The sequence below is a fragment of the Babesia bigemina genome, scaffold Bbigscaff_76758, assembly GCF_000981445.1.
Source record: "Babesia bigemina genome assembly Bbig001, scaffold Bbigscaff_76758".
NCBI classification, from domain to species: domain Eukaryota; phylum Apicomplexa; class Aconoidasida; order Piroplasmida; family Babesiidae; genus Babesia; species Babesia bigemina.
This window is the reverse complement of record NW_012237334.1, coordinates 1-27,471: the sequence shown is the minus strand read 5'-3', so window position 1 is coordinate 27,471 and position 27,471 is coordinate 1. Positions and strand designations below refer to the sequence as shown.

Here is a 27,471-nt window from a genome sequence, read left to right as displayed (position 1 = left end):
CGCTATGACCTCTATAAACCATCACAATAACTTGTGCCTTGTCACCCTTCACTTCCCCTCTTCCACCTCTTGCCACTGCCCTTACCATCTGCCGCCTAGGGAGCTTGACAAGAAATTTGACAAAATTTAAAACCTCAAAAACACCTCAAATAACAACCCTACTAACATCCTTACTAACCTTTGCACTGGCCTCGAAACTTTCCTCGGCTTCAACTCTGACTCCAAAGGCTACGACGGCCAGGGTATTGTGTACTCCGACTTGGACAGGCTGTGTGACGGGGTGATGGGATTTTTGAGTGGTATTCTCAGTAACATCCAAGGCCATTTAGGGCAGCATAAAAATACTTTAGACATTGCAATTAACAGTCTTAAGCAAAATAAACACCTTGGTAAAAACGGTTTTAATATTGCGATTGGAGAGGTGGTTAAAGGGGTGCGGGGGTATAATGAGAGAGTGAAGGAGAGTAACGACAAAGTCAGTAAGCCAATAAAAAAACTACAAGCAGATCTCAACAAAAAATTCGATGAGAAAGCATCTGCTATCTTGCCTAAACAGCATGAAAATGCTCCGACTGAAATTGGCCATGCTGTGTCTAGAGCCGTCTCACTAGTGGACGAATGTAAGAGTTTTGCCCGAGTGTTTTTCTCCAATATGAGGAAAGCAGAAGAAGATTTTAAAGCCATTAGTTATCTAAATGATGAATGTAAGAACAATGTAAACAACGCACGTGATAATATTTTTCACGAGGCTGAAATGTTAAATAGATGGTCATCCAAGGGAAAGGAGTGGAAGGATTTCAAAACCGTAGAGAGTTTAATTCAATCGACGCTCACTAGTCTTGGAAACTGCGTTAATACCGATATCACAGAAAAAATAACGGCGTTCGTCAATGAGCTGATGAACAAAATTTCGGCCATTTTGAAAGAACTTCAACGCATTGACAAGCAACTGTGGGAGAGTGTTCTGTCGCTTGAAGATTGGATAAAGCGTACGAAAAGTGACATTACGTTCCTGCAGAAAGATGTAGCCAAGATATTAGAGGAGGTTAAATGGGGTGATAGAGGTGAAAAATCAGCAAATCGGCAGAATTTGGAAGCCGCCGCCATGACGCTGAGAGGCAAGGCAGAGGAGTTGTACCAGGCTGGTAAGGCGGCGAAAGAGAAAGTTCAGGAGACTGCCAGAAAAGCGCTTGCGCAGGTGAAATCCATGGACGAGGCGATTAAAGGGGATTTGTATAAGGTGAAGGATGCTGTTAATAAGCAGGTGGCGGGGATTAAGGATGCGATTGGGAAGTTGTATGGAGTAGTTACGACAGGTAATTCCGAGAGTGGAAGGCGAAATGAGAGTATTGCAGATGTCATTAAGCATGTTAAAATCCAAGCCATTAGCATTAAGGGTACCAATAATGGCAGAGCAGGAGGTCTTGCGGCCGCTGAAAAAAAAACTGAGGATTACGTTGGAATGTATGGCACACCGGAATCCTTCGAAAACACAGTGAAAGGTTGGATGGATGATGTTTTGGGGCGGGAGGCAAAAAGCCTTAACGAAAAAGGATTACTCGAAGAGCAAATAAAGGGTTACGTAAACACGTACATCACAGATAAGAACAACATCGATAAATTACAGGCAAGTAAAGGCAATGTAAATGCGATAGTTAAAGCCATAAAAGAGAAGGTTATGTATACCCTAAAGCAAAGTAATTTTATCAAACAAGCCAGTGAAACTGTTAACAACGCAAGCAAAAGCAACATGAAAGAGAGAATTGAAGCTGTCATAAAAGGTATAAATAATTTCGTAACGGCGCTTGGTACAAAACTAGCAAAGGACGCAATGACAAGCTTTGTAGATGAAATACTCACTCTTGTTGAGCATGATATAGTAAACAGTGGCGAGGAAGGTAAAACATACAAAGACATATTACGAGGTACGGTATCCATCGTCGTGATTGCACTAGCATCCAAAGCCAGTCAGGCCTCTAAAGAGATTGAGACATTCGCTCTCGGGCAATATCCCAATCTCGCAGCCACGGTGCAGGGGGCTTACAATACAGCGAGCGACCTTCACACTAAGCTTGAGACGGCGATTAGTAAATCTGGCACCAACTACGCCGCCGCCGTCGACGCCGCGATTGACGGGGTTACTAGGACGCTTGAGGAGAAGTTGCCGAAAGGGACTGGTAGCACAGCCACGCTCGAGACGGAAACGACGTTCAACCAATACAATGAATTTGTCATACAAGAATCGGGTCCCATTAAAAACGGCACTGACTTAACTGGCACCGATTCTGAAGGCCACCTCCCCGCGGCGATCGGTGCGATAAAGACAGAAGTGGAGAAGGCTTTGGAACAGGTTCAGAAAATCAATGAGGAAGCCGAAAAGCAACTACAAGAAGTAAACGAAGAAACACATCGTTTGTGTAATTCGGTAAGACGCGCCGGTAGAGATGTTAATAGAGGCTTGAACGATCTAATTGATGGGAAAATCGAAGAACAACTCAGCAAAATCAAAGAACAAATCAAGGCTCTGCATAACACGATAGAGACCGTTGTTGCAGTGGACACCAAAAAGCTACTAACCTATGCAGAAAATGCAGGCAACCAAATTTTGACACAACTTACTAAACATGTGAACGACGTAATTAAGCAAGCTACCGACAAGCTAACAACCACCCTGCGGAAAAACTATGTCACGTCGGCAAGAGATGCCCTGACGACCTTCAGCGCTAAAATTCATCATGAGTTGGAAAAGCTACCTGCGGCAATAGATCGTGATTTGACAATGGGATTTAAAGGCTTCATGAAAGCTGTCGAGGGTGAAGTTACGGAAGGTAAAACCACCGGCCAAAATATTAAGAAGCTTAGCAGTCTGGCAGCCGACCCCGTTGATTCGGCGGAGAAAACAGCATTCGAAAATCTGTCGAAAGCATTCAAACACTTCTGGTCACCACTCGCATCCTATGTCAACAAAGAGATAGTCAGACTTAACGAAGAGGAAAACGACAAGAAGCATCCCGTTGTCAAGGATGTCTATGACTATCACGGACAGCTCATTGCAATTTACGACGCATTTAATGAAGCGCTTACCCACATTCATAGAACACATAGATATGACCACACCCTGCCCGAGCTGCTTGACAACGTTGACGCTGCCCTCAGCAACCTCAAACCTGACGGCTTTGCCAAGCCGAGCAGCCCGGCCATCGATGGTCTCATTGCGGGACTTACTCACTTCATCGGTGAACTTCGTAGGGTGTACATCTCATCATATGATAGTGTAACGTTTGGCGGTGAGCTGGTGAAAAATTCGCAGAGTGAAAAAACTGAGTTAACCAAGGAAGGCCGAAACGTCGCCAAAGCCTTCCTGACTATACTGGCGACACTGTTCCACGACCTCGACCGGTTGAGAGGCGAATGTAGAAGTTTGAGTAAACAGAAAATCAACCAATCCACTGACCTCGGAAGAACTATGAGAGATCTTGGTTACAGCGTTTCTGTAGATAAGCAGGACGGTGAATTGCAGAATAAGGAGACAGTGCTCGGTGAGAACGTATATAAAAGAATATTGTGGCCGATAAAGGAGGCAGATGGAAATGAGCATCTTGAGGGATGTGAATCGAGAAATCACGACAGAAATGATAAGTTCCACCTTTTAGACATTCTTAACTGTATCTGCAGTCACGTGGAAGAGTACAATCAGGTCAGCCACTGCGCAACCTTCGCCGCTAAAAGACAGCCATGTAGTGTGTTTGAAATGCTTATATGGTTTGCTGGACTGCCGTACAACAACGCATATGCTGAGTTGAAGTCCGACGGTTTCACTGACCTCCTGGATAACCCTGCCAAACCGCTCACCGATGATGACGACATCATCGTATACGACATGGATTCGTTCTTCATCGATGCGTGTCCCAGAAAGTTCACATATAAGAATATCAGGACCGTGCTACACCACATCTGTACCAAATCCTACGACATCCTATGTGCTATCGGAGGCCACGGCGACGCAGGCACCATTTATGGTATTGACTTCTGTAACAACTCCTTCGGTCTGAAATACCCCCAAAGCGGCGCCGATTGTCTGCAGATGTTCTTAGATGTTCTTCGTAGAATCTTACCGCCGCTTAGGTACTTATTCAAGCGATGCGGTGTAAAGGCAGACCAATTCGGGTGGAGTGACTGCCTATACGGTAGGGATATAGCCACAGGCAAATCGCAATGTACCGAGCATTCTAGCGATCAACCAAAGTGCCAACCTACGTCTCCGCTAATGAGCTACTTAAATGACTGCCTGCCAGGGCATTTACCACATCAGGTAAGCGCTATTGGCTGCAAGGCTGAATGTAAAACATGCCCGACCTCTAAGCCAGGAATGCCGTGCTTGACACCGCTTGGCTTTAGAGGGTTTTCGGGATCGACGCGTAAAGGTTGGGATTTGTATGAAACCCTAAGTTATTTCTTCGGCACCAATCTAATTTCATCGCTGCTATGCGTCGTTACGAAACCGCCGTCTACGTTGCCTGAACACTTCGGTTTTGCTTTGTCACTTGTTAAGAAGTGGCATGAATCTGGTACGCATCTGATTAAGGACGCATTCCATTCGTCCACTCTCAGCAGATCCATCGGCCTGTATGATCAGACTGCCACACTGACGGACGCACTTCGTAATGCGTATGGTAGCACTCAGAATGGTCATCCAAATCGTGAAGTCAAACGTGCTGACTTGTCAAGTTTGTCAACGTCGACAGCAAGTGCGGAGCAAACGGCTTACACCGCTCCATACCTTCATTCACTATGCTACGATGCCTACTACTACGTAGCCAAGAAGCACGTGAATGCGTACCTATCGTGGGCTCTATATCTGCCATGGGATTTCCACAAATATCTTGAAAATTTACATGACGCATTGAAAAATATTTTCTGCCGTGATTGGGGATGCAGCACGTGCCTCCGTGCTGACAAATGTAAACGAGGCGAACACGGTCTGATTGAGGGGGCTTGCAAATGCTCCTCCGTCGTCAGCTGCAAAGGCATTTTGCCTACGCTGTATAAATACGGCTTCGTTTTCGAAGACGCCAAGAGTTTGACCGCATCAGAAAAAACATGTTTCGCATTTATACAGCAAGTCCAAAACGTCATTAGGTCAACATACTTCACGGAGTTGTTCGACAGGTGCGACGACTTCCTCTTCAGCATCAGGCAGCCGTTTATATGGCTTAACGTCGCACTCTGGTCGCTGTCCCTCTTCTACCTCATCTGCGTCATGGTTGGCAGACTGGATGTGCTCCACATCCGCTCACACCTGAGATCACCATCATCGCACAAGATAACGGCGCAGTCATTGTTGGCGGCGGCGCAAGTCGGAAGGCTTGCCAAGATATCGTATCTACAACCGTAATTGTACTCACACTTGCAATTCACAGTAACTCACGTAACTACTCACCTACTCACCTAACCAACAAACGTAGTCTAATGTCTCGAATTACTCTAGCGGCAACCTGTGAACTAAATAGCACTTAGATTAGGTGATGACTGAACTACCAAGCAACGTGCTAACCTAGCACCCAAGCCAAGTGCTAACCTAGCACCCAGGCAAAGTGGTAAGCTGGCATCCAGGCAAAGTGCTAACCTAGCAACTAGGCAAAGTGCTAAGCTAGCAACCAGGCAACGTGCTAAGCTAGCAACCAGTCAACGTGATAAGCAAGCAACCAGGCAAAGTGGTAAGCTAGCACCCAGGCAAAGTGCTAAGCGAGCACCCAGGCAAAGTGCTAAGCTGGCACCCAGGCAAAGTGTTAAGCTAGCACCCAGGCAAAGTGGTAAGCTAGCACATGAACCGTCATTTGGTTGTTGCGTTGAGCTGTGCGTTGACTGTGAGAGGTGTCCGCGTTGCCCATTGAGTCAGTGTCACGTGAGGCTGGCTGATTGGTCGCTAACGTAGGCGGTCGTGAGGGCCGCGGCGGGTGACCTAAGTCGTGTGTTGCGAGTCACTGGCAGGGTGGCGTAATACGCGTTGGCGTCGTTAAGTAGCGTTTATAGGCGGCAATGTAGCGATTGTTAATATCACATTAGGCACGTAGCCGACACGCTCCGCCAGTATGGCGCCGATACCGCGGCTCGTAGCACGGTGCTGCTGCACTGTGGGAGTTGAGCGCACGGGGTTCGCTGCAATTTTAATGGCGTTGCGTATAGTGAATAGTTTAGAGTGACAGTTGGTGCCGATCACATGCGTCGCGTCAGGGCAGCTGTGGTATCCCGGGCAGCGTGGGTGTCGGTGGCCTGGGCTGGGGGGATACAGGGGTGAGAGTACGTGTTGATGAGGGGACTGGGCGCGGCAGTGGTAGTGTTGTAGTTGGTGAGTGCTACTTGAGTGATTGATATGTTTGCAGGTTGAGGGGACTGGGCGCGGCAGTGGTACGTGTTGCAGTAGGTGAGTGCTGCTTGAGTGAGTGATAAGTTTGCAGGTTGAGGGGACTGGGCGCGGCAGTGTACGTGTTGCAGTAGGTGAGTGCTGCTTGAGTGATTGACATGGTTGCAGGTTGAGGGGACTGGGAGGGGAGCAGGAAGATGAGTGTTTGTAAGTGTGGCACAAATTGTCAAAAGAACAATTGTAGATGCTGCTACATATGTTGTAAAAAATGTCAAGGATGTTTTTCTATATGTCGCGACAGCTACAGTGAGCGCAGCACTGGATGGGGGGATTGCCATCCTGAGGATTGTGTTAAATGTAATGACGGCTGTATGTGTAACTGTTGTGAACGGAAACGTGCTAAAACTTCCCGTCTCTCTACTTCCCCCCATGCCGGCCTTGCCCCCGGTGCCGCCTCCTCCCATGCTCAGCAGCACACCGGACAACTGCATTCCATCAGCCCCTCTGAATCACCATTTTCCCCCGTCCCTTACATCATCGTCCCCGTCGCCCTCATCATCATCGTCATCTGCGCCATGATATACTTCCGCATCCGGCCGTTCCACAGGGTGCGGTATCTACTGCGCAGCTGATGACAATAACCGACTGGCAACTGACATCTAATGTTATAGACAGTAATGATTGCGTTTATAATCAATCACCTGAGCAGTGAAGTAACTACTTCCCCCCAAGCCATCGCCGCCGTCATCGTTGCCATCATCGTCGCCATCATCCTGCTCGACCTGTGCATCTTCCGCTTCCCGGTGGGCCGCAACATCCGCGATTTCCTCGTACGCAAGATACCCTTCTGCATCGCGTTCTACAGCTAATACCAGCGATTTGTTAGCGCAATTTTCGTAATCCACATCCCACAGATCACCTAACTGGCAACTGACTTCTAATGTTCTAGACAGGATAGTGATTGCATTGATGACTAATTACATGACCAGTGAGGTGATCAAGCACCTGACCAATGCCATGACCAAAGTGCTGACCAAAGTGCTGACCAACGTGCTGACCAAAGTGGTGACCAAAGTGGTGACCAAGCACCTGACCAATGCCATGACCAAAGTGTTGACCAAGATGCTGCCCAAAGTGTTGACCAACGTGCTGACCAGTGTGCTGACCAATGCCATGACCAATGTGCTGACCAACGTGCTGACCAAAGTGGTGACCAATGTGTTGACCAATGTGCTGACCAATGCCACGACCAAGGTGGTGACCAAAGTGCTGACCAATGCCACGACCAACGTGTTGACCAAGGTGATGACCAAGGTGATGACCAACGTGTTGACCAAGGTGATGACCAAAGTGCTGACCAAGTTGATGGTCACGGCAGCGATGACAGTTGGTGGTCACGGCAGCGATGACAGTTGATGGTTACGGCAGCGATGACAGTTGGTGGTCACGGCAGCGATGACAGTTGATGGTTACGGCAGCGATGACATGGTTACGGCAGCGATGACAGTTGATGGTCACGGCAGCGATGACAGTTGATGGTTACGGCAGCGATGACATGGACACGGTAGCGATGACATGGTCACGGCAGCGATGACATAGACACGGCAGCGATGACATAGACACGGCAGCGATGACATGGTCACGGCAGCGATGACATGGACACAAGTGGTGATTATTATCCACTCTACATCGCTCCCTTACCCACTCTACATCGCCCCTTTATCCACCTTACATCGCTCCCTTATCCACTCTACATCGCTCCCTAACCCACTCTACATCGCCCCTTTACCCACTTTTCATCGCTGCTTTGTCCACTCTACATCGCTCCTTCATCCACTCTACATCGCTCCCTAACCCACTCTACACCGCCCCTTAACCCACTCTACATCGCCCCTTTATCCACTCTACATCGCTCCCTAACCCACTCTACATCGCCCCTTTACCCACTTTTCATCGCTGCTTTGTCCACTCTACATCGCTCCTTCATCCACTCTACATCGCTCCCTAACCCACTCTACACCGCCCCTTAACCCACTCTACATCGCCCCTTTATCCACTCTACACCGCTCCCTAACCCACTCTCCATCGCCCCTTATCCACTCTACATCGCCCTTAATCCACTCTACATCGCCCCTTAACCCACTCTACATCGCTCCCTAATCCACTCCACATCGCCTTTTTATCCACTCCACATCGCCCCTTTACCCACTCCACATCGCCCCTTTACCCACTCCACATCGCTCCCTAACCCACTCTTCATCGCTCCTTACTCCACCTTACATCGCCCCTTATCCACTCTACATCGCCCTTAATCCACTCTACATCGCCCCTTAACCCACTCTACATCGCTCCCTTACCCACTCTACATCGCTCCCTAATCCACTCCACATCGCCTTTTTATCCACTCCACATCGCCCCTTTACCCACTCCACATCGCTCCCTAACCCACTCTTCATCGCTCCTTACTCCACCTTACATCGCCCCTTAATCCACTCTACATCGCCCCTTAACCCACTCTCCATCGCCCCTTTATCCACTCTACATCGCTCCTTTATCCACTCCACATCGCTCCTTATCCACTCTACATCGCTCCTTTATCCACTCCACATCGCTCCTTATCCACTCTACATCGCCCTTTATCCACGCTTCATCGCCCTTTATCCACTCCACATCGCCCCTTAACCTCCTCTAATCGCTCTTCTATCCACTCCACATCGCTCCTTTATCCACTCTACATCGCTCCTTTATCCACTCTACATCGCTCCCTTACCCACTCTACATCGCCCCTCTACCCACTCTACATCGCTCCTTAATCCACTCTACATCGCCCCTTATCCACTCTACATCGCTCCTTTGTCCACTCTACATCGCTCCTTTACCCACTCTACATCGCCCCTATACCCACTCTACATCGCTCCTTTACCCACTCTACATCGCCCTTTACCCACTCCACATCGCTCCTTTACCCACTCTACATCGCCCTTAACCCACTCCACATCGCTCCCTAACCCACTCTACATCGCCCCTTTATCCACCTTACATCGCCCCTTTATCCACTCCACATCGCTCCCTAACCCACTCCACATCGCCCCTTATCCGCTCTATATCGCTCCCTAGCCCACTCCACATCGCCCCTTTGTCCACTCCACATCGCTCCCTAACCCACTCTACATCGCCCCTTTACCCACTCCACATCGCCCCTTTGTCCACTCTACATCGCTTCTTTATCCACTCTACATCGCCCCTTAACCCACTCTACATCGCCCCTTTATCCACTCCACATCGCTCCCTAACCCACTCTACATCGCTCCCTAATCCACTCTACATCGCTCCTTTATCCACTCTACATCGCTCCCTAACCCACTCCACATCGCCCCTTTATCCACTCTACATCGCTCCTTAACCCACCTTACATCGCTCCTCTGTCCACTCTACATCCCTCGAATTACCTCGCCATAATACCGCTATGGTTTCTGGAAACCATCCTAATAACTTGTGCCTTGACACCCTTCACTACCCTTCTGACTGAGTCTATCGACTGGTTGATCCAGGTTAGGTATGGGAATGGTGGTAATGGTGATGGTCTTGACCAGTTGGCCAAAGCTTTGAAAAAGTTGATTGAGGAGGCTATTGAAAAGGCTGAAAAGTCCCTCGAAGCCGAAAAATCTAAGCTTTCTTGCCCCTTCAAATACTCTGATAAGGAGACTTACTGTCAGTACTACGAGAAGAAAATTGAAGATTCTAAAAAACGTCAAAAATCTGATAATGGCAAAAAATCTCTTAATTTAGAAATTCTCGAAAAGTCCCTTGATAAGTGTAAAAAACAGCACAGTGACTATCCCAAGTCCCAGGCTTATAAGGACATTGACTCCAAGTTGTCTCAGGTTGAAAATCTTAAAAAGAGTCTTGAAGGATTGACTAAAGAAGACAATTGTAAAAACCTTTTAGAGAATCTTTGTTCCGGCCTCGAAACTTTCCTAGGCTTCGACCCTAATTCCAAAGGCTACGACGGCTCTGGGATTGTCTACTCCGACCTGGACAGGCTGTGTGACGGGGTGATGGGATTTTTGAGTGGTGTTCTCAGTAACATCCAAGGCCATTTAGGGCAGCATAAAGATACTTTAGATGATGCAATTACGTCACTTAAGCAAAATAAACACGCCGGCAAAAAAGGTTTTAATGATGCGATTGTGAAGGTGGTCGAAGGGGTGCGGGGGTATAATAAGGCAGTGGAGCAGTCTAATACCTCCATTAGAAATCCAATAAGGACACTCTTAAAATACGTCAAGGCAGAAAAAGGTACGTTACTTGATGGTCTTAATGCTATTCAGGTATCGCAAGACGCTGCACATGATGCAGTTGAGCAAGCCGAGAGACAGATGCGAGATAAACTGACGGAATGCCAGCAGGCAGCCGACACGTTCAACACAGCTTTTAATCTTAAAACACAAACAGATATGAATAAATCTATTACCGACTTGAATGACAAAATAGAAACTAAAGTTAGACATTCCATTGGCAATGTTAAGCACGAGAGCGAGAGGCTTAGGACCTTGGCTCAGAAGGAGCGGAGTGACCTAGATGCGACGATTAAGGTCACGACAGATACGCTTGAAAACCTAAGAAGTGGCGTAAGAAAGAACGTTTGTGAGCGCGTAACGACGCTAGTGTCAAATTTGAAAAACATTGTTACATTGATTTTGAAGGAACTCAGAGCAATGAATTTGCAACTTGAATGGTTGGTGAAGGAACTAAAGCAGTGGATGGAGGAGGCGAAAAAAATCATCAAGGAAACATTACGCAAACAAGTGGAAGAAATTAGAAGAGAAATCGATGAGGATGCGGGAAGCAAAAATCCCAACCATAAAAAGAGTCTGCTTGCTGAAATTACGAAACTTGAGAAGGCACTCGGCACCAAAGTTAGCGAGTTGGATGAGTGGAAAGCAGCGGGCACGGAGGCTGTTAGATTGGCGCAGAAGAAGTGTAATGAGGTTGTCAAGAAGTTGAATGGAGATGACCAGAAACAACCCGGTGATAAAGGAGCCGTTAAACAGGCGGCGAAAGTATTGCAAGATAAAGCTGATCAGCTGCGGCAGAAGGCGTTTGATGCTAAGCAGCAAGTTGAGGCTTTGGTGGTACAGGCTATCGGTGCTGTAAAAGTAATGGACGGGGTGCTTAAAGAGGAATTGGCGGCAGTGAAAAGCCATATTAAGACGAAGCTGTTGGATTACATCAAGACTAAGTTGCCAGAACATATAAAAACGGCACTCCTGAAGCATACTGATAAGATAGCAAAAGATGAAACGAGCCTTCTTGGCGCAGTGGTAGCAAACGTAACGGCATACGCAACTGGTTTCAAAGATCTATTTGAAAAATATATTAAGGAAATGGTTACGAAAATTGTAAATGAAAAAAATGGAACGGCGGAAACCTACATTGACTTTTATGTTGGAGAGAACGTGACTACACATAGGCAGCTGAATGCAAAAAGCGTCAAAGAAGCCATCAGAGATTATATTCCAAGTTATGTTAAGCAATTGGTTACGGAGGCTGCTACGGAATCAGGGATACACGGCATTACAGATCTGGACCAGCTGACTGACAAATTCCAGAGTTTTGTAACGAAGATGGAGCTGAAAATTCCGCAGGCAATGAGTATTGAGACAACCGTTACAGCCATTGAGGCTGACTTGCAATCAAAACAAAAACTTACTAAGCCTAATACAGGAAAGCAGCAATATCTAAAGACGGCTCTTGAAATCATCATTCCTGCGGTAAATGCGCTTGCTCAAGATCTATCAAAAGAAATTTATAACATTCTTAAAACGTGTCAGATTCGTAACTTGAAGACGGCTATGGATGAGATTAAAGGCCTTGGAAGAATTCTTGAAGAGAAGCTTAAAGATACTACGGGTCCCAACCCACTATCAATTCAGGCTACTGAGAGAATTAAGACGATTTTGGATGGACAATTGCCAGAAGCGAGCGGTTCTGTGGATGTTAATACAGCATCTACACTGATAACTTACCGTACTCACGTCAGTACGGCATTTGGTGAAACAACCGGTAAACTTCCTTCAGCGATCAACAATATCCAGAAGCAAGGACTTGCATCGCTCGCAGAGCTGGTTAATGAACCTGGCAATGATGACACAATAGGCACTCAGACTTTTAACAAATCGCGCGCCACCGTCGACACCAGCCTCACCGCCTTCACCGACAAAGTCAAGGACCTTGTTGACAAGAGTCCGAAGTCAGACACCGACAGTGTCCACGCTTACCTGTTAGAGCTCGACAAGATGCTTGGCAAAGATCCTGTTTCCCTCACTGCCGCTGACATGAATACTCACACCGACGTCAAAGGCCTCGTGACGATCAAGGAAGAAATTCAGAAGCTGAAAGACACAAATATCACAGACGTTAGGGACTACCTCAAGTTTATGTGCGGTTATGTTAGGAACCACGCGAAAGACATCGATTCGCAATTAGATAATCTCGCAGATAATCTTATTGACAAGCAGCTTAAAGATCTTCATGACCAACTTAACACCCTACAAAGCAAGACACTGGATAAAATCATCAAAGCCACCGAGACGTTTATCAACACCGACACGAAAGTGCTACAACAAAAGTGCATTGACGAGCTCTATGAATACCTGGATAGACAGGTGGGAGATGTTAAGCAACAACTCTCCACCCACGCCCGCAGGCAGTACGTTAGCTCAATAGACGCATTGCTCAGGGCATTCGCCAAGAAGACCGAGAGCGAATTAAAACCGCTACTTATCGAGGTTAACAGCGACTTGAATATCGGACTCAAGGGGTTCATGAAGAAATTCGATGAGAAGTTCGTCGGCAGCATTGAAGCGATCGGCGCCATTGACGCTACGTCGTTCACTGTGCAGGGATTGCGGAAAATCTACCCGCTGAGCCAGGCGGCCAATAAATTTAATACCTGCCTCAAAGATTCGTTCGAATATCTAGAGAAGCAAAAGGATCTCACCTCCGACTTAAAGCAGATCGACCCATCCAAGGAAGCCCTCCGCAAATTGCTCGCCAAACTCGTGCAATCGCAACACTTCGACCACGAGTTTTGTAACAATTTAGATGCTCTTACTGACGAATTAAATAAGTTGACGCCTGGTAAATTCGGCCAACCCAACACGGTGCTCTCGCAGGCGTTCAAGGAGGGGTTCGCTGACCTGGCGTCGGTGCTGGGAAAGGCGTACGTTAATAGGTATTCGGGGAAAACGTTTGATGAGCTGGTCCAAAATGCTGACACCGATAAAGCTGTGTTAACGACCGAAGGCCGAAACGTCGCCAAAGCCTTCCTCACCCTGCTTGAGATGCTAGTTGGAGACCTAAAGACGCTGAGAGAGAAATGTGAAGCACAATGGAACGGCAAACAAATACATCGTATTAGCGGTCTTGGTTCGTTTTTAATCGGTTGTGGTTACAAAGTGGCTACCAAAGATAATTCTCAAGATGGCGAGTTGAGGCGTCATGAAGACATGATAGGCAACCATATACTGAATAACCTAAAAAGGAAACTTCAAAACACGGATAATATTAAGAAACACTTTAAGATATGTGGATCAATTGAAGAGGACGAAAACGGTAAAAAGAAGAAAGGTAAAAGCATCAACGTGCTCAACGTTCTCAAGTGCCTCCATCACCACCTGGAAACGTATTACACTGTTGGTCACATGGCGACTTTCACTGCCAAACGCATTCCATGTTCCGTGTACGAGATGCTCGTTTGGTGCGCTGGTTTACTGTATAACCCCGTGAACCCAGTAATGCAGCACGCAACAATCACTGAGCTGTTTGATGATCCAGCGAAGCAAAACGCCGAGGACGAGATCATTATAACGCAAGTTGACAAAAACTTCATTGATGCAGCGCCTCACGCCATAAACTATCAAGGCATCGTCTCGTCGCTTGACGATCTGTGCGCGCAATCCTACGACGTCTTGACCAGAGTCCTGGGCACCGGAGACGCAGAGACCACGTACGCCAGCGACTATTGCAACAACTCGCATAATTTCTATTATCCGCAGAAAGGCGACGATTGCCTCGACATGTTGCTCGACATATTACGCAGGATGTTCCCGCCGCTGAAATTCCTGATGCACCAGTGCAGTTACCCGACGGGTATCCATGGCTGGTCGAGCTGCCAGTACGGCAAGACTGTGTCATCAGCTAAGTGGCCATGTAAGGGGCATCCAAAAGACAAACCAAATGACCAACCAAATGATGAACCAACGTGCCAACCAAAATCACCACTTCAGTCCTACCTAAATGACTCTCTACCCGGCTGGTTACCGCATTCCCTAAGTGGCATCGGGTGCAGGCCCAAATGCGCTAATTGTCCAGGCAATAAACCCGGGATGCAGTGCCTGACGCCGCTTGGATTTAGAGGCTTTTCTGGGACAACGAGGACAGGCAGAGACATATGCGACGTGCTGGAAAAATACTTTACCAACACGTATCATACATCGCTATTCAGTCTCGTGCCCAGGCCACCCTCAACGCTTGCGGAGCATCAGAGCTTTGTGTTGTCGCTAATGAGGGGTATTAATGCTGATAAACCTAAGCAAATTCCGGACATCAAAACATTGAGTGCAGCATTTGAATCATCCATTTCCAAGCTCACTATCGAGCTGTATAAGAACGCCGATACGCTGACCACTGCACTCGAGGACGCTTACGGTAGCAATCAACAAAAGCATGATTCCAAGAAGCATGAAACTGTACCCGTTAAGGACAGTAAAGAAGACGTTAAGAAGGGCGATTTGTCTAGTCTGTCCATGACTACAACATGTAGCGGTCAGAAGTGTGCGCCGTACCTCTCATCGCTTGCCTCCGACAGCTATTACTACATGACCAACAAAAATACTGACACCTACCTCTCATGGGTAACATACTTACCGTGGACGTTTTGGAACCTGCTTAACAGTTTGTACAACTCTTTCTGTGCTATCAATTGCCAAGATTGGGGATGTCGCGGTTGCTTGCGGGGCGACGTATGTAAGAAGGGAGCTCACGGTGTTGTTGATAAGGTCAAACCAAACGCTGTTTGCAGATGCGATTCGATTGTCCAATGCAAGGGTGTCTCCGCAACGTTGTACCAATACGGTTTATGCTTCGGTGAACCTTTCACTCTGAATGAGGGTACGACGCTGAAGAAATGCTCCGACTTCTGCACTCAACTTAGCAACGTTCTCAACTCGACCTACTTCAGTAAGCTTTTCGAAAAGTGCGATGAATTCATTTTCGCCATCAGGCAGCCGTTTATATGGATGAACGTCGCACTTTGGTCACTATCCCTCTTCTACCTTCTTTGCGTAATGGTTGGCAGACTGGATGTGCTCCACATACGCTCACATCTGAGGATACCGTCATCGCACAAGATTACAGCGCAATCATTGTTGGCTGCAGCGCAAGTCGGAAGGCTTGCCAAGATATCGTATCTACAACCGTAATTGTATTCACACTAGTAATTCACAGCAACTCACGTAACTACTCACCTACTCACCTAACAAACAAACGTAGTCTAATGTCTCGAATTACTCTAGCGGCAACCTGTGAACTAGATAGCACCTAATTTAGGTGATGAGTGAACGACAATGCAAAGTGCTAACCTAGCACTCATGCAACGTGCTAACCTAGCACACAGGCAAAGTGCTAACCTAGCACCCAGGCAACGTGTTGACCTAGCACCCAGGCAACGTGTTAACCTAGCAACCAGGCAAAGTGCTAAGCTAGCATCCAGGCAAGGTGCTAAGCTAGCACACAGGCAACGTGTTAACCTAGCATCCAGGCAAGGTGCTAAGCTGGCACTCAGGCAAAGTGCTAACCTAGCACACAGGCAAAGTGCTAACCTAGCACACAGGCAAAGTGCTAACCTAGCACACAGGCAAAGTGCTAACCTAGCACACAGGCAACGTGTTGACCTAGCACTCAAGCAACGTGCTAAGCTAGCACCCAGGTAAAGTGCTAAGCTAGCACCCAGGCAAAGTGCTGAGCTAGCACCCAGGCAAAGTGCTGAGCTAGCATCCAGGCAAAGTGGTAAGCTGGCACGCAAGCTAAGTGCTAAGCTAGCAACCAGGCAAAGTGGTAAGCTAGCAATCAGGCAAAGTGCTAAGTTAGCACCCAGGCAAAGTGGTAAGCTAGCAATCAGGCAAAGTGCTAAGTTAGCAACCAGGCAAAGTGGTAAGCGAGCAGCCAGGCAAAGTGCTAAGCGAGCACATGAACCGTAATTTGGTGGGTGTTGTAACACGTTGATTGCCTGGTGCGTTGAGTTGTGCGTTGACTGTGAGAGGTGTCTGCGTTGTCCATTAAGTCACTGTCACGTGAGGCTGGGTGATTGGTTGCTAACGTAGGCGGCCGTGAGGGCCGCGGCGGGTGACCTAAGTCGTGTGTTGCGAGTCACTGGCAGGGTGGCGTAATGCGCGTTGGCCCGGTTAAGTAGCATTTATAGGCGGCAAGGTAGCGATTGTTAATATCACATATAGGCACGTAGCCGACACGCTCCGCCAGCATGGCGCCGATACCGCGGCTCGTAGCACGGTGCTGCTGCACTGTGGGAGTTGAGCGCACGGGTCGCTGCCATTTTTATGGCGTTGCGAATAGTAGATAATTTGGAGTGACAGTTGGTGCTGATAACATGCGTCGCTTCAGGGCATCTGTGGTATCCTGGGTGGCGTGGGTGTCGGTGGCCTGGGCTGGGGGGATACAGGGGTGAGTGCGTTGATGAGTGGACTGGGAGCGGCAGTGGCACGTGTTGCAGTTGGTGAGTGCGTTGCTAGGTGATTGATGTTTGCAGGTTGAGGGGAGTGGGAGCGGCAGTGGTACGTGTTGCAGTTGGTGAGTGCGTTGCTTGTGTGATTGATATGCTTGCAGGCTGAGGGGACTGGGAGCGGCAGTGGTACGTGTGCAGTTGGTGAGTGCGTTTCTAGGTGATTGATGTTCGCAGGTTGAGGGGACTGGGAGCGGCAGTGGTAGTGTTGCAGTTGGTGAGTGCTTGCATAGGTGATTGATATGTTAGCAGGTTGAGTGACTGGGAAGGGAGGGAGAAGATGGGGAAGTGTATTTGTGGTAATACATGTCGAATGGGCAATTTTTGTGATTGTTGTCCATGGTGTTGTAAAACATGTAAGAGTGACTATTGCGGTGAATGTTACGGATATTTCGTAACGCGACAAGCACGCCGGAGGTCTTACGACTGCGAGGATTCAAAATGTAAGAAACAATGCGCAGGCAATGAGAAAAACTGTAAATGTGAATGTTGTGTAAAGAAATGTTCAGAGGATGATCCCGTCTGCAAGCAAATTCCTCCCCCCCTTCCCCCCGGTCCACAGACTTCACATACTTCCCCCGGTGCTGAGCCTCAGACCAGTGAACAACGTGGCACCAGCGATCAAGAAAATGCCATCGACGTTCCTAATCCAGAAGCCTCCACACCGTCCCCCCCTAACCCTCAAGCCATCGCCGCCGTCATCGTTGCCATCATCGTCGCCATCATCCTGCTCGACCTGTGCATCTTCCGCTTCCCGGTGGGCCGCAACATCCGCGATTTCCTCGTACGCAAGATACCCTTCTGCATCGCGTTTTACAGCTGATCTCGACAATTTGTTAGTGCAAACATCGTAATCCAAATCCCACCGATTACTAACTGGCAACTCACATCTAATGTTGTAGACAGCAATGATTGCGTTGATGACAAATCACATGAGCAGTGAGGTGACTACTTGCCCCGCCCCTTACATCATCGTCCCCGTCGCCCTCATCATCGTCGTCATCTGCGTCATGATCTACTTCCGCATCCGGCCGTTCCACAGGGTGAGGTATCTACTGCGCAGCTAATCACAATAACCTAACTGGCAACTGACATGTAATGTGCTAGACAATGTAACTATTGCGTTGATGACCAATTACATGAGCAGTGAAGTAACTACTTCCCCCCCTCCCTACTCCGCCATCGCCGCCGTCATCGTTGCCGTCATCGTCGCCATCATCCTGCTCGACCTGTGCATCTTCCGCTTCCCGGTGGGCCGCAACATCCGCGATTTCCTCGTACGCAAGATACCCTTCTGCATCGCGTTCTACAGCTAATACCAGCGATTTGTTAGCGCAATTTTCGTAATCCACATCCCACAGATCACCTAACTGGCAACTGACTTCTAATGTTCTAGACAGGATAGTGATTGCATTGATGACTAATTACATGACCAGTGAGGTGATCAAGCACCTGACCAATGCCATGACCAAAGTGCTGACCAAAGTGCTGACCAACGTGCTGACCAAAGTGGTGACCAAAGTGGTGACCAAGCACCTGACCAATGCCATGACCAAAGTGTTGACCAAGATGCTGCCCAAAGTGTTGACCAACGTGCTGACCAGTGTGCTGACCAATGCCATGACCAATGTGCTGACCAACGTGCTGACCAAAGTGGTGACCAATGTGTTGACCAATGTGCTGACCAAGCACCTGACCTAAGTGGTGACCAAAGTGCTGACCAATGCCACGACCAACGTGTTGACCAAGGTGATGACCAAGGTGATGACCAACGTGTTGACCAAGGTGATGACCAAAGTGCTGACCAAGTTGATGGTCACGGCAGCGATGACAGTTGGTGGTCACGGCAGCGATGACAGTTGATGGTTACGGCAGCGATGACAGTTGGTGGTCACGGCAGCGATGACAGTTGATGGTTACGGCAGCGATGACATGGTTACGGCAGCGATGACAGTTGATGGTCACGGCAGCGATGACAGTTGATGGTTACGGCAGCGATGACATGGTCACGGCAGCGGTGACATGGTCACGGCAGCGATGACAGTGCTGACCAATGTGCTGACCAAAGTGGTGGCCAATGCCATAACCAACGTGTTGACCAACGTGGTGACCAAGTTGCTGACCAATGTGCTGAACAAAGTGTTGACCAATGCTATGACCAATGTGCTGACCAAGCACCTGACCTAAGTGGTGACCAAAGTGCTGACCAACGTGTTGACCAACGTGTTGACCAAAGTGCTGACCAACGTGGTGACCAAAGTGGTGACCAACGTGGTGACCAACGTGTTGACCAATGTGTTGACCAAAGTGCTGACCAAAGTGCTGACCAAAGTGCTGACCAAGTTAATGGTCACGGCAGCGGTGACATGGTTACGGCAGCGATGTCATGGTCACAGCAGCGGTGATTATTATCAACTCTACATCGCTCCCTAACCCACTCTACATCGCTCCCTAACCCACTCTACATCGCTCCCTTATCCACTCTACATCGCCCCTTTGACCACTCTACATCGCTCCCTTATCCACTCTACATCGCCCCTTTACCCACTCTACATCGCCCCTTATCCACTCTACATCGCTCCTCTATCCACCCTTCATCGCCCCTTAACCCACTCCACATCACTCCTTAATCCACTCTACATCGCCCCTTTACCCACTCTACATCGCTCCCTAATCCACTCTACATCGCCCCTTTATCCACTCCACATCGCTCCCTAACCCACTCTACATCGCCCTTTTATCCACTCTACATCGCCCCTTAACCCACTCCACATCGCTCCTTTATCCACTCCACATCGCTCCCTAACCCACTCCACATCGCCCCTTTACCCACTCTACATCGCTCCTCTATCCACTCTACATCGCTCCTTTACCCACTCTTCATCGCTCCCTAATCCACTCTACATCGCTCCCTTCTCCACTCTACATCGCCCCTTAACCTACCTTACATCGCCCCTTTATCCACTCTACATCGCCCCTTTATCCACTCTACATCGCTCCCTAACCCACTCTACATCGCTCCCTAACCCACTCTACATCGCCCCTTTGTCCACTCTACATCGCTCCCTAATCCACTCTACATCGCTCCCTACTTCACTCTACATCCCTCGAATTACCTCGCTATAATACCGCTATGACCTCTTTAAACCATAGCAATAACTTGTGCCTTGTCACCCTTCACTTCCCCTCTTCCACCTCTTGCCACTGCCCTGACCATGTGCCGCCTAGGGAGCTTGACAAGAAATTTGACTAAATTTTGAACCTATAAAACACCTTTAATAATAACCCTACTAACATCCTTACTAACCTCTGCTCTGGCCTCGAGACTTTCCTCGGCTTCAACAAAGACTCCAAAGGCTACGACGGCCAGGGGATAGTGTACTCTGACCTTGACAGGCTGTGTGACGGGGTGATGGGATTTTTGACAGGTGTTCTCAGTAACATCCAAGGCCATTTAGGGCAGCATAATGGACAAATTAATGAAGCAATTGAAGCTCTTAACAAAAATAAACACGGCGGTAAAAAAGGTTTTAATATTGCGATTGGAAAGGTGGTCGAGGGGGTGCGGGGGTATAATGATGGTGTCATGAAGTCTAATAATAAGGTAAGTGAACCGATTAGGAAGTTTTATGATTACACCAATTATTTAATTGAAGCTATTGGAATGTTCAATGATCACAATGATATCAACCAGATGAACAATAAAGTTGGCGAGTGCCTTGAGTGGGCTAGTGACTATGTCGAAACCATGAAGGGGGAACATGAGGAGTTGGAATCTTCTGTGATTTTGGGGGAAACTTTGAGAAACGTGTTTTCTCGGGTTTATCACAGAAAGGAAATTTTTCCGATGTCACTGGGGGGTGTATTGAAGGCCAAAAGTGTGGAATTAAAGCGGCAACATCGCGAGGCGAAAGGCGGCCACACAGGCGCGCTGGATAGACGAACAAGGTACCAATGGAGAGCTCACAAGAAGTGCAGCTGAGCAGTCAAATCGATGAGGACGGAGACCTCATGGTTATTGACGTGGACGTCCCCGATGGGATGGACATCGATGCTCCGCTTGCCACCGTGGGGCGCCGAGAGTGTCGGCAACCCGAAAGGCGGCATGAATCCAGAAAACCGGTACAAAGCGGTGTTCAGGGCCCTAAAGGTAAACCCACAAATTCGAAGGGGGCCGGCCGTGGCGGCGAAAGCCGGCCAATCCCGCAGGCAAGCCGGAAACGACACCAGCCCGGAACCACTCCGGCTGTGAAGGGCGCTGGAAACAAAGCGCGGAACGGCGGTCCCCAGGGCCAAAAGGGTAACAACCGGAAGCCAAAAAGACAGGAAACACGGCTCAAACGCCGCCTGTCGTGGTTTGCAACGCCGGGCCGAGTTCCTCGGAACGCGCACCCGTGTGTGTGCAGACACTGTCTACCCTGCAGCCACCGGCAGGGGAGGTTGTCGGAAACGGTGGCTGCCGCTCTCCGACCGTGTATTCCATATCGTCGGATGACTTTATGGACGTGGACGAAGAGGAACCTGAGCAAGTCGGGCCTGTGAGAGAATCAAACAACAGTATAGCACCGGGCACCGCCAGTGAGGTGGCGCTCACTGAGACGGCTGCGTTGCCGAGGGCACCCGAAGGGCACGCCCCGCAGGCTGAACGGGCCGGGAACACGCCACAAATGCCGCCGAACTACGCTAGGCTGAATGCCAAGTTACAGTTCCTGCACTGTGTCATGCGTCAGATCGATGGACCATGGTGTCATTGGGTACCGGACGTCTACAAGGCAGTAGTGACGAAGTATCAGAGGATGCCACGAGGAGGATGGAAAGTCCTCGCGGAATATGCCAACGAGCATTTCGAATTCCACAAGACCCACAAGGAGGTGGAGCAGATGGCAAGACAGGTAGTCGCCAAAGCAGCGCGGAGCCAACCGACGGACGTTGGAGAAATAGCATCGCTGCACGACGTCGACTCATACAACGCCCTGCAGGAGGATTTCGACCGGATCATGGCACAGAGGTTGAGGGAGCCTGGTGTGATTAGGACAGTAAAGAACAAAAGACACACCATGGACTCCCTCGACTTCACGGCGATAAGGTCGCTGGATCTAGTGGTCCACAACTACGTGAAGCACAACCCAGTCACTGACATGGGGATGCTAGCCATCTTGTATCAAACGGCACAGGACTGCTACGACAAGTACAGCGCAAAACCATCGTCGTCCTCGGGAAAGAAGGAGGCAGCTGAGAGGAGGATCAAGGAGCTGGAGGAGATAGGAGCATTACTTCTGAAATACAAGCAGAAGGTCCCCCTGGAGAAGGAGGATAGGAAACGCGTTTATCGCCAAATGGACAAGTACAACATGATCGCGGACAAGCCGCAGGAACTGTCATACGTGATCAGCAGGACTCAAGAGGAGCTCCAAAAGGAGCAGGACAAACTCAAGAACGCCAAGTTCAAGAAGGAGTTGTACAACGACAACCGCATGTTCGAGCTCTACACGGGACACTTCTACAGGACACTGGAGAACAAGCAGGACGCGGACGAGTCGGCGATAAACGAGGGGATGATGATAGAGTACTGGGCGCAAATGTGGGTGAAGCCAAACGCACCGCACAACGGTGAAGGATATCTGGTCGAAAGACCACCGGCAGAGAACAAGGCAGGCTTTCCCACATACGAGGAATTCGTCACGATCGTCAAGAAATTGCGAGACTGGAAGTCGCCCGGTGCGGATGGGATCTACAACTACTACATTAAATGGCTCACGTCCCTTCACAGAGTCATTTACAGGCTAGTAGAGGAGGCATGCCAGCAAGGCAAAGTGCAGGACGACTGGTTCTACTGTGGGATCACGTACCTACTACCGAAGAACAAGAAACCAAAGTCCGCCGCACAGTACAGGCCTATCACATGCATGTCCAACCTATACAAGCTAACTACCCGCTGTGCAACGGAGACGCTTAAGCGAGAAGTCGATGGCAGGGGACTACGGTCCGAGAACCAGATGGGCACGAGGAGCAACGTACAGGGTGCAAAGGAGCACGCGTTAGCGAACATCGCGCTCAACGAGAAGCACAAGGGGAAGTTACTTGCAACGTGGGTCGACGTCATGAAGGCGTACGACTCAATCGACCACGCGTACCTGGCAAGGGTTATCGACAACCTTAACCTACCAGGGTGGTTATCAAACTTCATCAAGCAGACGATCAAGAGGTGGAATATAGAGATACGGTGGAACAAGAACACAATCATGCACAAGAAAGTGGAGAGGGGCATTCTCCAAGGCGACAGCCTATCGCCCCTTCTCTTCGTGCTGTGCTTGGACCCGCTGAGCAGGCACCTGACTCGCATCTTCCCCAAGGTGGAGTTAAGCGTGACCGGCGGCAGGATATTCGCCACAAACCACTTTCTCTATATTGACGACCTCAAGTTCTTCGCCCACGAGGAAAGTACGATGAGAGGAATGGGCCGAGAAGTGGAGAAGTTCTTCAACGACATAGGACTCAGGATCAACCGCGACAAGTCGGCAACCAACACGGAGGCGTGCGCCAGCATCGCCAAGCAGATGGAAGGCCCGGAAACGTACAAGTACTTGGGAGTCACAGAGACTTCAAACTCACTGACAAGCGACGGAATGTTCGACATAATACTACAGGAGATATGCAGGAGAACGGAGCTACTGGCTGCGTCAAAGCTGTCGGGGAAAAACCTCTCGATGGCCATCAACCAGTACGCCCTCAGCGTCATCAACTACTACATCGGCGTGATCCCTATGGACATCACGCATTTCGACAAGATCGACCTGGCAGTACGGAGAATAATTAACGCGAAGCACGGACACAAGAAGTGGGCGAACACACAGAGGCTCTACCTCCCCCGGAAAGAGATGGGGAGAGGGCTCCACAGCATGGTATTTAGAGCGGAAGCCATGCTGCTACGACTGTGGTTGACGCTTTCAGCAGACGAGGTGACGTCAACCAGGAGAGCTGCGATCATGCAGCATTTTCGCGACACATACGCGCACATATCTCACATCAAGATGCACCTGGAAGGAAGATATGGAATGGAATTCGGAATGGAGGACACTACGGACAAGAGCCTCAGGGACCTCAGGGTGGCCCAAAACAAATGGCTGTACAACAGAATGCACGTAAAATCAACTCATAAGGTTCTGTATGCCAAGCGTGAGGACCCCAAGCTGGACATTGAGGCGTCGTCCTTGTACCTGACGTGTGGAATACTCACTCCGGAAGAAGAAGCGAACGTAGCGGAAGTCCAGGATAGGAATCTGCAATGGATGTCTTCGTCCAAGAAATGCACAAGATGCAACAACGGCAAGAACGTGGATCACCTCGCGACGAAGTGCCAGAAACTACTACACCTAGAATATACGAAGAGGCACAACGAGGTAGCAAAACGGGTCCACTCAGTACTCGGGAGGCAAATAGGACTACCCAAGGAGAAGATAGACGCCCACAAGATCGAGAGTGAAGTACATGGAAAATACGGATGGATCGCGTACGACAAGACGGTCAAGACTCAGAAGACTAAGGAATACAACAGGCCAGACATCATCCTGGCGGATCGGCGGAGGAACACCATAACCATCGTGGAGATAGGAATCACCAATCAAGACAACCTAGTGGATACGGAGAAGTTCAAGAAGCAGAAGTATGAAGACCTTATTGAGGACCTCAAGGCGCGACAGTTTAACCAGCACACCAAGATCAGGGTTATCCCCTACGTTATGACGTGGGAGGGAATAGTGACAAAGGAGCACAGCAAGTACAGACGGGACCTGGGCATATCGGATCGCATGGAAGCCCACATACAAAGGGTAGTGATCCAAGAAACACATAAAATAGTGATGAGGGATATGAAGCCGAAAGAAGACTACGATTCCGTAGAAGACCCTCAAGCCCAAACTGGATGGATGCCCGCATGGATGGCACCAGTGACGTCCGGCAATGGACCGGCGTGGATCCCGCAACCGGTTTCAGCGTGAGGCGTTAGCCCCGCAAACACGAAAACCGGCCCTAGGCACGTAGCCACATAGCACACTATAAGATGAGATAACTTAATTTAACATAGGCGCACTGCAGCCATCCACGTTCGCTGGTCATAATCATCCGGAGTTGCCTGATGCCATGAAAGGTGGACTTCGCAAATTGATTGGTGAACTTGGGAGGGCGTACGTCAGTAGGTACGAGGGCTCGCCGGCAATCGGTCAGTGGTTGATAAAAGACCCTAATAAGGAAAGCGCTCAAAAAGTGCAGGACTACGATCAAAATATGATTCTGACGACTGACGGAAGACACGGTGCGAAAGTGTTTTTGACTTGCGCGACGATGCTTTTTAATGAGTCGCATCATTTGTTCTACCACGGCGGTAAAGAGTGGCGTAAAATTCGTGTACAAACGAAAACTGATAATGATGTGAATGACCTACAGAAATATTTACTAAAATCCGGTTACCAAATTCCGAGTCTCATCAACGAAAACAACACCGGTCGAGATGTCGCGGTGCGTTTAAGTAGAGTGTTCAGAAATCATGGTGAATTCAATAGAGAGCCTACCGACTTTAAATCTTGGGAAGACTACAAAGAGTACTATAGACACGGTAAAGGTATTCTATTGAAACTGTTCACCCACCTACACGAATACTACGAAGTCTGCCACTACGGTACCATGTTCGCCACCAAGCAACCGTCGAGCGTATACGAAATGCTGCTATGGTTGTCCGGTTTTCCATACAATCCTGTCTACCAACCGTTGTCATTTAACGGATTCAGTGAGCTGTTTGAGAAGGAGGAGAACAACGCTGCTAACAGTGAGGGGGACGAAATCTTGCTTGAAACCGACGACGCCGATAGTCTGCCTGCCTACCCGGAGAACATCACCGTTGGAGGAATATCAGGCATACTGACGGAAGTATGCCATCAGGCTCACGACGTACTGACGACGATACTTGGCCATGGACAGGCGGACGGAATATACGCGGTGGACTTCAACACTAATTCGCAAGGCTTCTCGTACCCCTCTCGCTACGGCCAATGCATCGATATGCTAGCAGACATACTGCATCGTCTTTACCAACAGCTCTACTTCGTATACTGCCAATGCTGCAACGACGAAATCTGTTCCGGCTGGCGGGGTTGTTTGTATGGCAATGCAATCGGTGGGTCAGACTGGAAGTGCAATTCAAAGCAATGCGCTGACCAAAAGTGTAACCAAAAGGTCAACCAAACGTGTGAGTTACACCCTAAGTGCGGTGTAAAGTCACCGTTACAGTCATACTTAGAGGATGGTTTACCTGGCTTCTTACCACATTCATTAAAGAAACCAGGTTGCAAATTGGAATGCACGGTGTCCAACCATCGCGGCATACCGTGTAAGACACCGATGGGATTTAATGAAATCAGCGTTATGGCATCGCATACTAAAAACGGTGAACATCTTAGGAAGGTGCTTGATGCATTTTGTGGAAAGCAGGATAGTCCACTTACGAAACTTTGTGGTTACTTCATGTGTCTTATGCAGAAACCGCCGCAATCGCTAGGTGATGTATACGCGTATTATTATAGTTATCTCGCGTATTACACTGGCGGCTTTTATGAAGTCACAAAGTCGCATACGCATACTCAAGCGGCATTCAAAGAAGCCATCAACGAAGCATATTTCGGCAATCAGTATGAAGCTCTTGATCCCAGCACATTGTGCAGTAGTAAAGTACACAAAAGCAGTCATGCCAACGGTGATCTGATCAGCATCACTGACTGTAAAACCGGCTCGAATAAGCCGTGTGGTCTTTACGTTCAGCCACTGGCATTAAACACCTACAGCTATTATTCCAACAAGCATAAGACCAATCACCTGTCTTGGATCGTTTACATCACGGAGACTTTTTACGACCTGTTGAAGAAACTGTATGACGACTGCTGTGGAACCTGCAAGAAGCCTGGTAGCAGGTGCTATGAAAAATGCTGTACTGAAGGATGCGAAGTAAAAAAGGCATATGAAGCAATAGAGTCAAAGAGTGATAACACTGATGCAAAGAAACTCGACGGCAAGAATCACGACAAAAATTGCAAGTCAATAGTACAGTGCCGCAACACACATCCTAATCTGTATAAATACGGTTTCACATTCGGCAATCCATTGGGTCTCAGTGGCATCGCAAATAATATAGCTACGCAGAGGACGTGCAAAGATTTCTGTGAAGCGTTGAAATTGATGCTTGGTGAGAAATCTCTGCTTATTGAATTACGCAAGCAAATCGATCAATTCTTGTGGGATATTAGAACAAATTTCTCAA

General features: G+C 48.8%; 7 protein-coding genes across 7 annotated transcripts; all 7 read left to right on the top strand.

Annotated features, from left to right (window-relative positions):
• Positions 1-283: 283 nt before the first annotated feature.
• BBBOND_0005780 (hypothetical protein, conserved) lies at positions 284-5,395 on the top strand (the record flags this gene model as incomplete). Its single annotated transcript, XM_012915404.1, has 1 exon — positions 284-5,395. One exon carries the CDS (start codon positions 284-286, stop codon positions 5,393-5,395), a length of 5,112 nt encoding a protein of 1,703 aa, XP_012770858.1.
• A 4,435-nt stretch (positions 5,396-9,830) lies between these two features.
• BBBOND_0005770 (hypothetical protein, conserved) lies at positions 9,831-15,849 on the top strand (the record flags this gene model as incomplete). Its single annotated transcript, XM_012915403.1, has 2 exons — positions 9,831-9,859; positions 9,921-15,849. The coding sequence occupies 2 exons, from the start codon at positions 9,831-9,833 to the stop codon at positions 15,847-15,849; spliced, it is 5,958 nt and encodes a 1,985-aa protein (XP_012770857.1).
• A 1,596-nt stretch (positions 15,850-17,445) lies between these two features.
• On the top strand, positions 17,446-17,988 carry BBBOND_0005760 (hypothetical protein, conserved; the record flags this gene model as incomplete). Its single annotated transcript, XM_012915402.1, has 1 exon — positions 17,446-17,988. The coding sequence occupies one exon, from the start codon at positions 17,446-17,448 to the stop codon at positions 17,986-17,988; it is 543 nt and encodes a 180-aa protein (XP_012770856.1).
• Positions 17,989-18,593: 605 nt separating this feature from the next.
• On the top strand, positions 18,594-18,866 carry BBBOND_0005750 (hypothetical protein, conserved; the record flags this gene model as incomplete). Its single annotated transcript, XM_012915401.1, has 1 exon — positions 18,594-18,866. One exon carries the CDS (start codon positions 18,594-18,596, stop codon positions 18,864-18,866), a length of 273 nt encoding a protein of 90 aa, XP_012770855.1.
• Positions 18,867-20,577: 1,711 nt separating this feature from the next.
• BBBOND_0005740 (hypothetical protein, conserved) lies at positions 20,578-21,147 on the top strand (the record flags this gene model as incomplete). The annotated part of the gene is made up of 1 exon (XM_012915400.1): positions 20,578-21,147. The coding sequence occupies one exon, from the start codon at positions 20,578-20,580 to the stop codon at positions 21,145-21,147; it is 570 nt and encodes a 189-aa protein (XP_012770854.1).
• A 517-nt stretch (positions 21,148-21,664) lies between these two features.
• On the top strand, positions 21,665-25,162 carry BBBOND_0005730 (hypothetical protein, conserved; the record flags this gene model as incomplete). The annotated part of the gene is made up of 1 exon (XM_012915399.1): positions 21,665-25,162. The coding sequence occupies one exon, from the start codon at positions 21,665-21,667 to the stop codon at positions 25,160-25,162; it is 3,498 nt and encodes a 1,165-aa protein (XP_012770853.1).
• A 142-nt stretch (positions 25,163-25,304) lies between these two features.
• Positions 25,305-27,461, top strand: BBBOND_0005720 (hypothetical protein, conserved; the record flags this gene model as incomplete). Its single annotated transcript, XM_012915398.1, has 1 exon — positions 25,305-27,461. A coding segment is annotated over one exon (2,157 nt), but the record flags the coding sequence as incomplete, so codon positions are not given.
• Between the last annotated feature and the right edge of the window lie 10 nt (positions 27,462-27,471).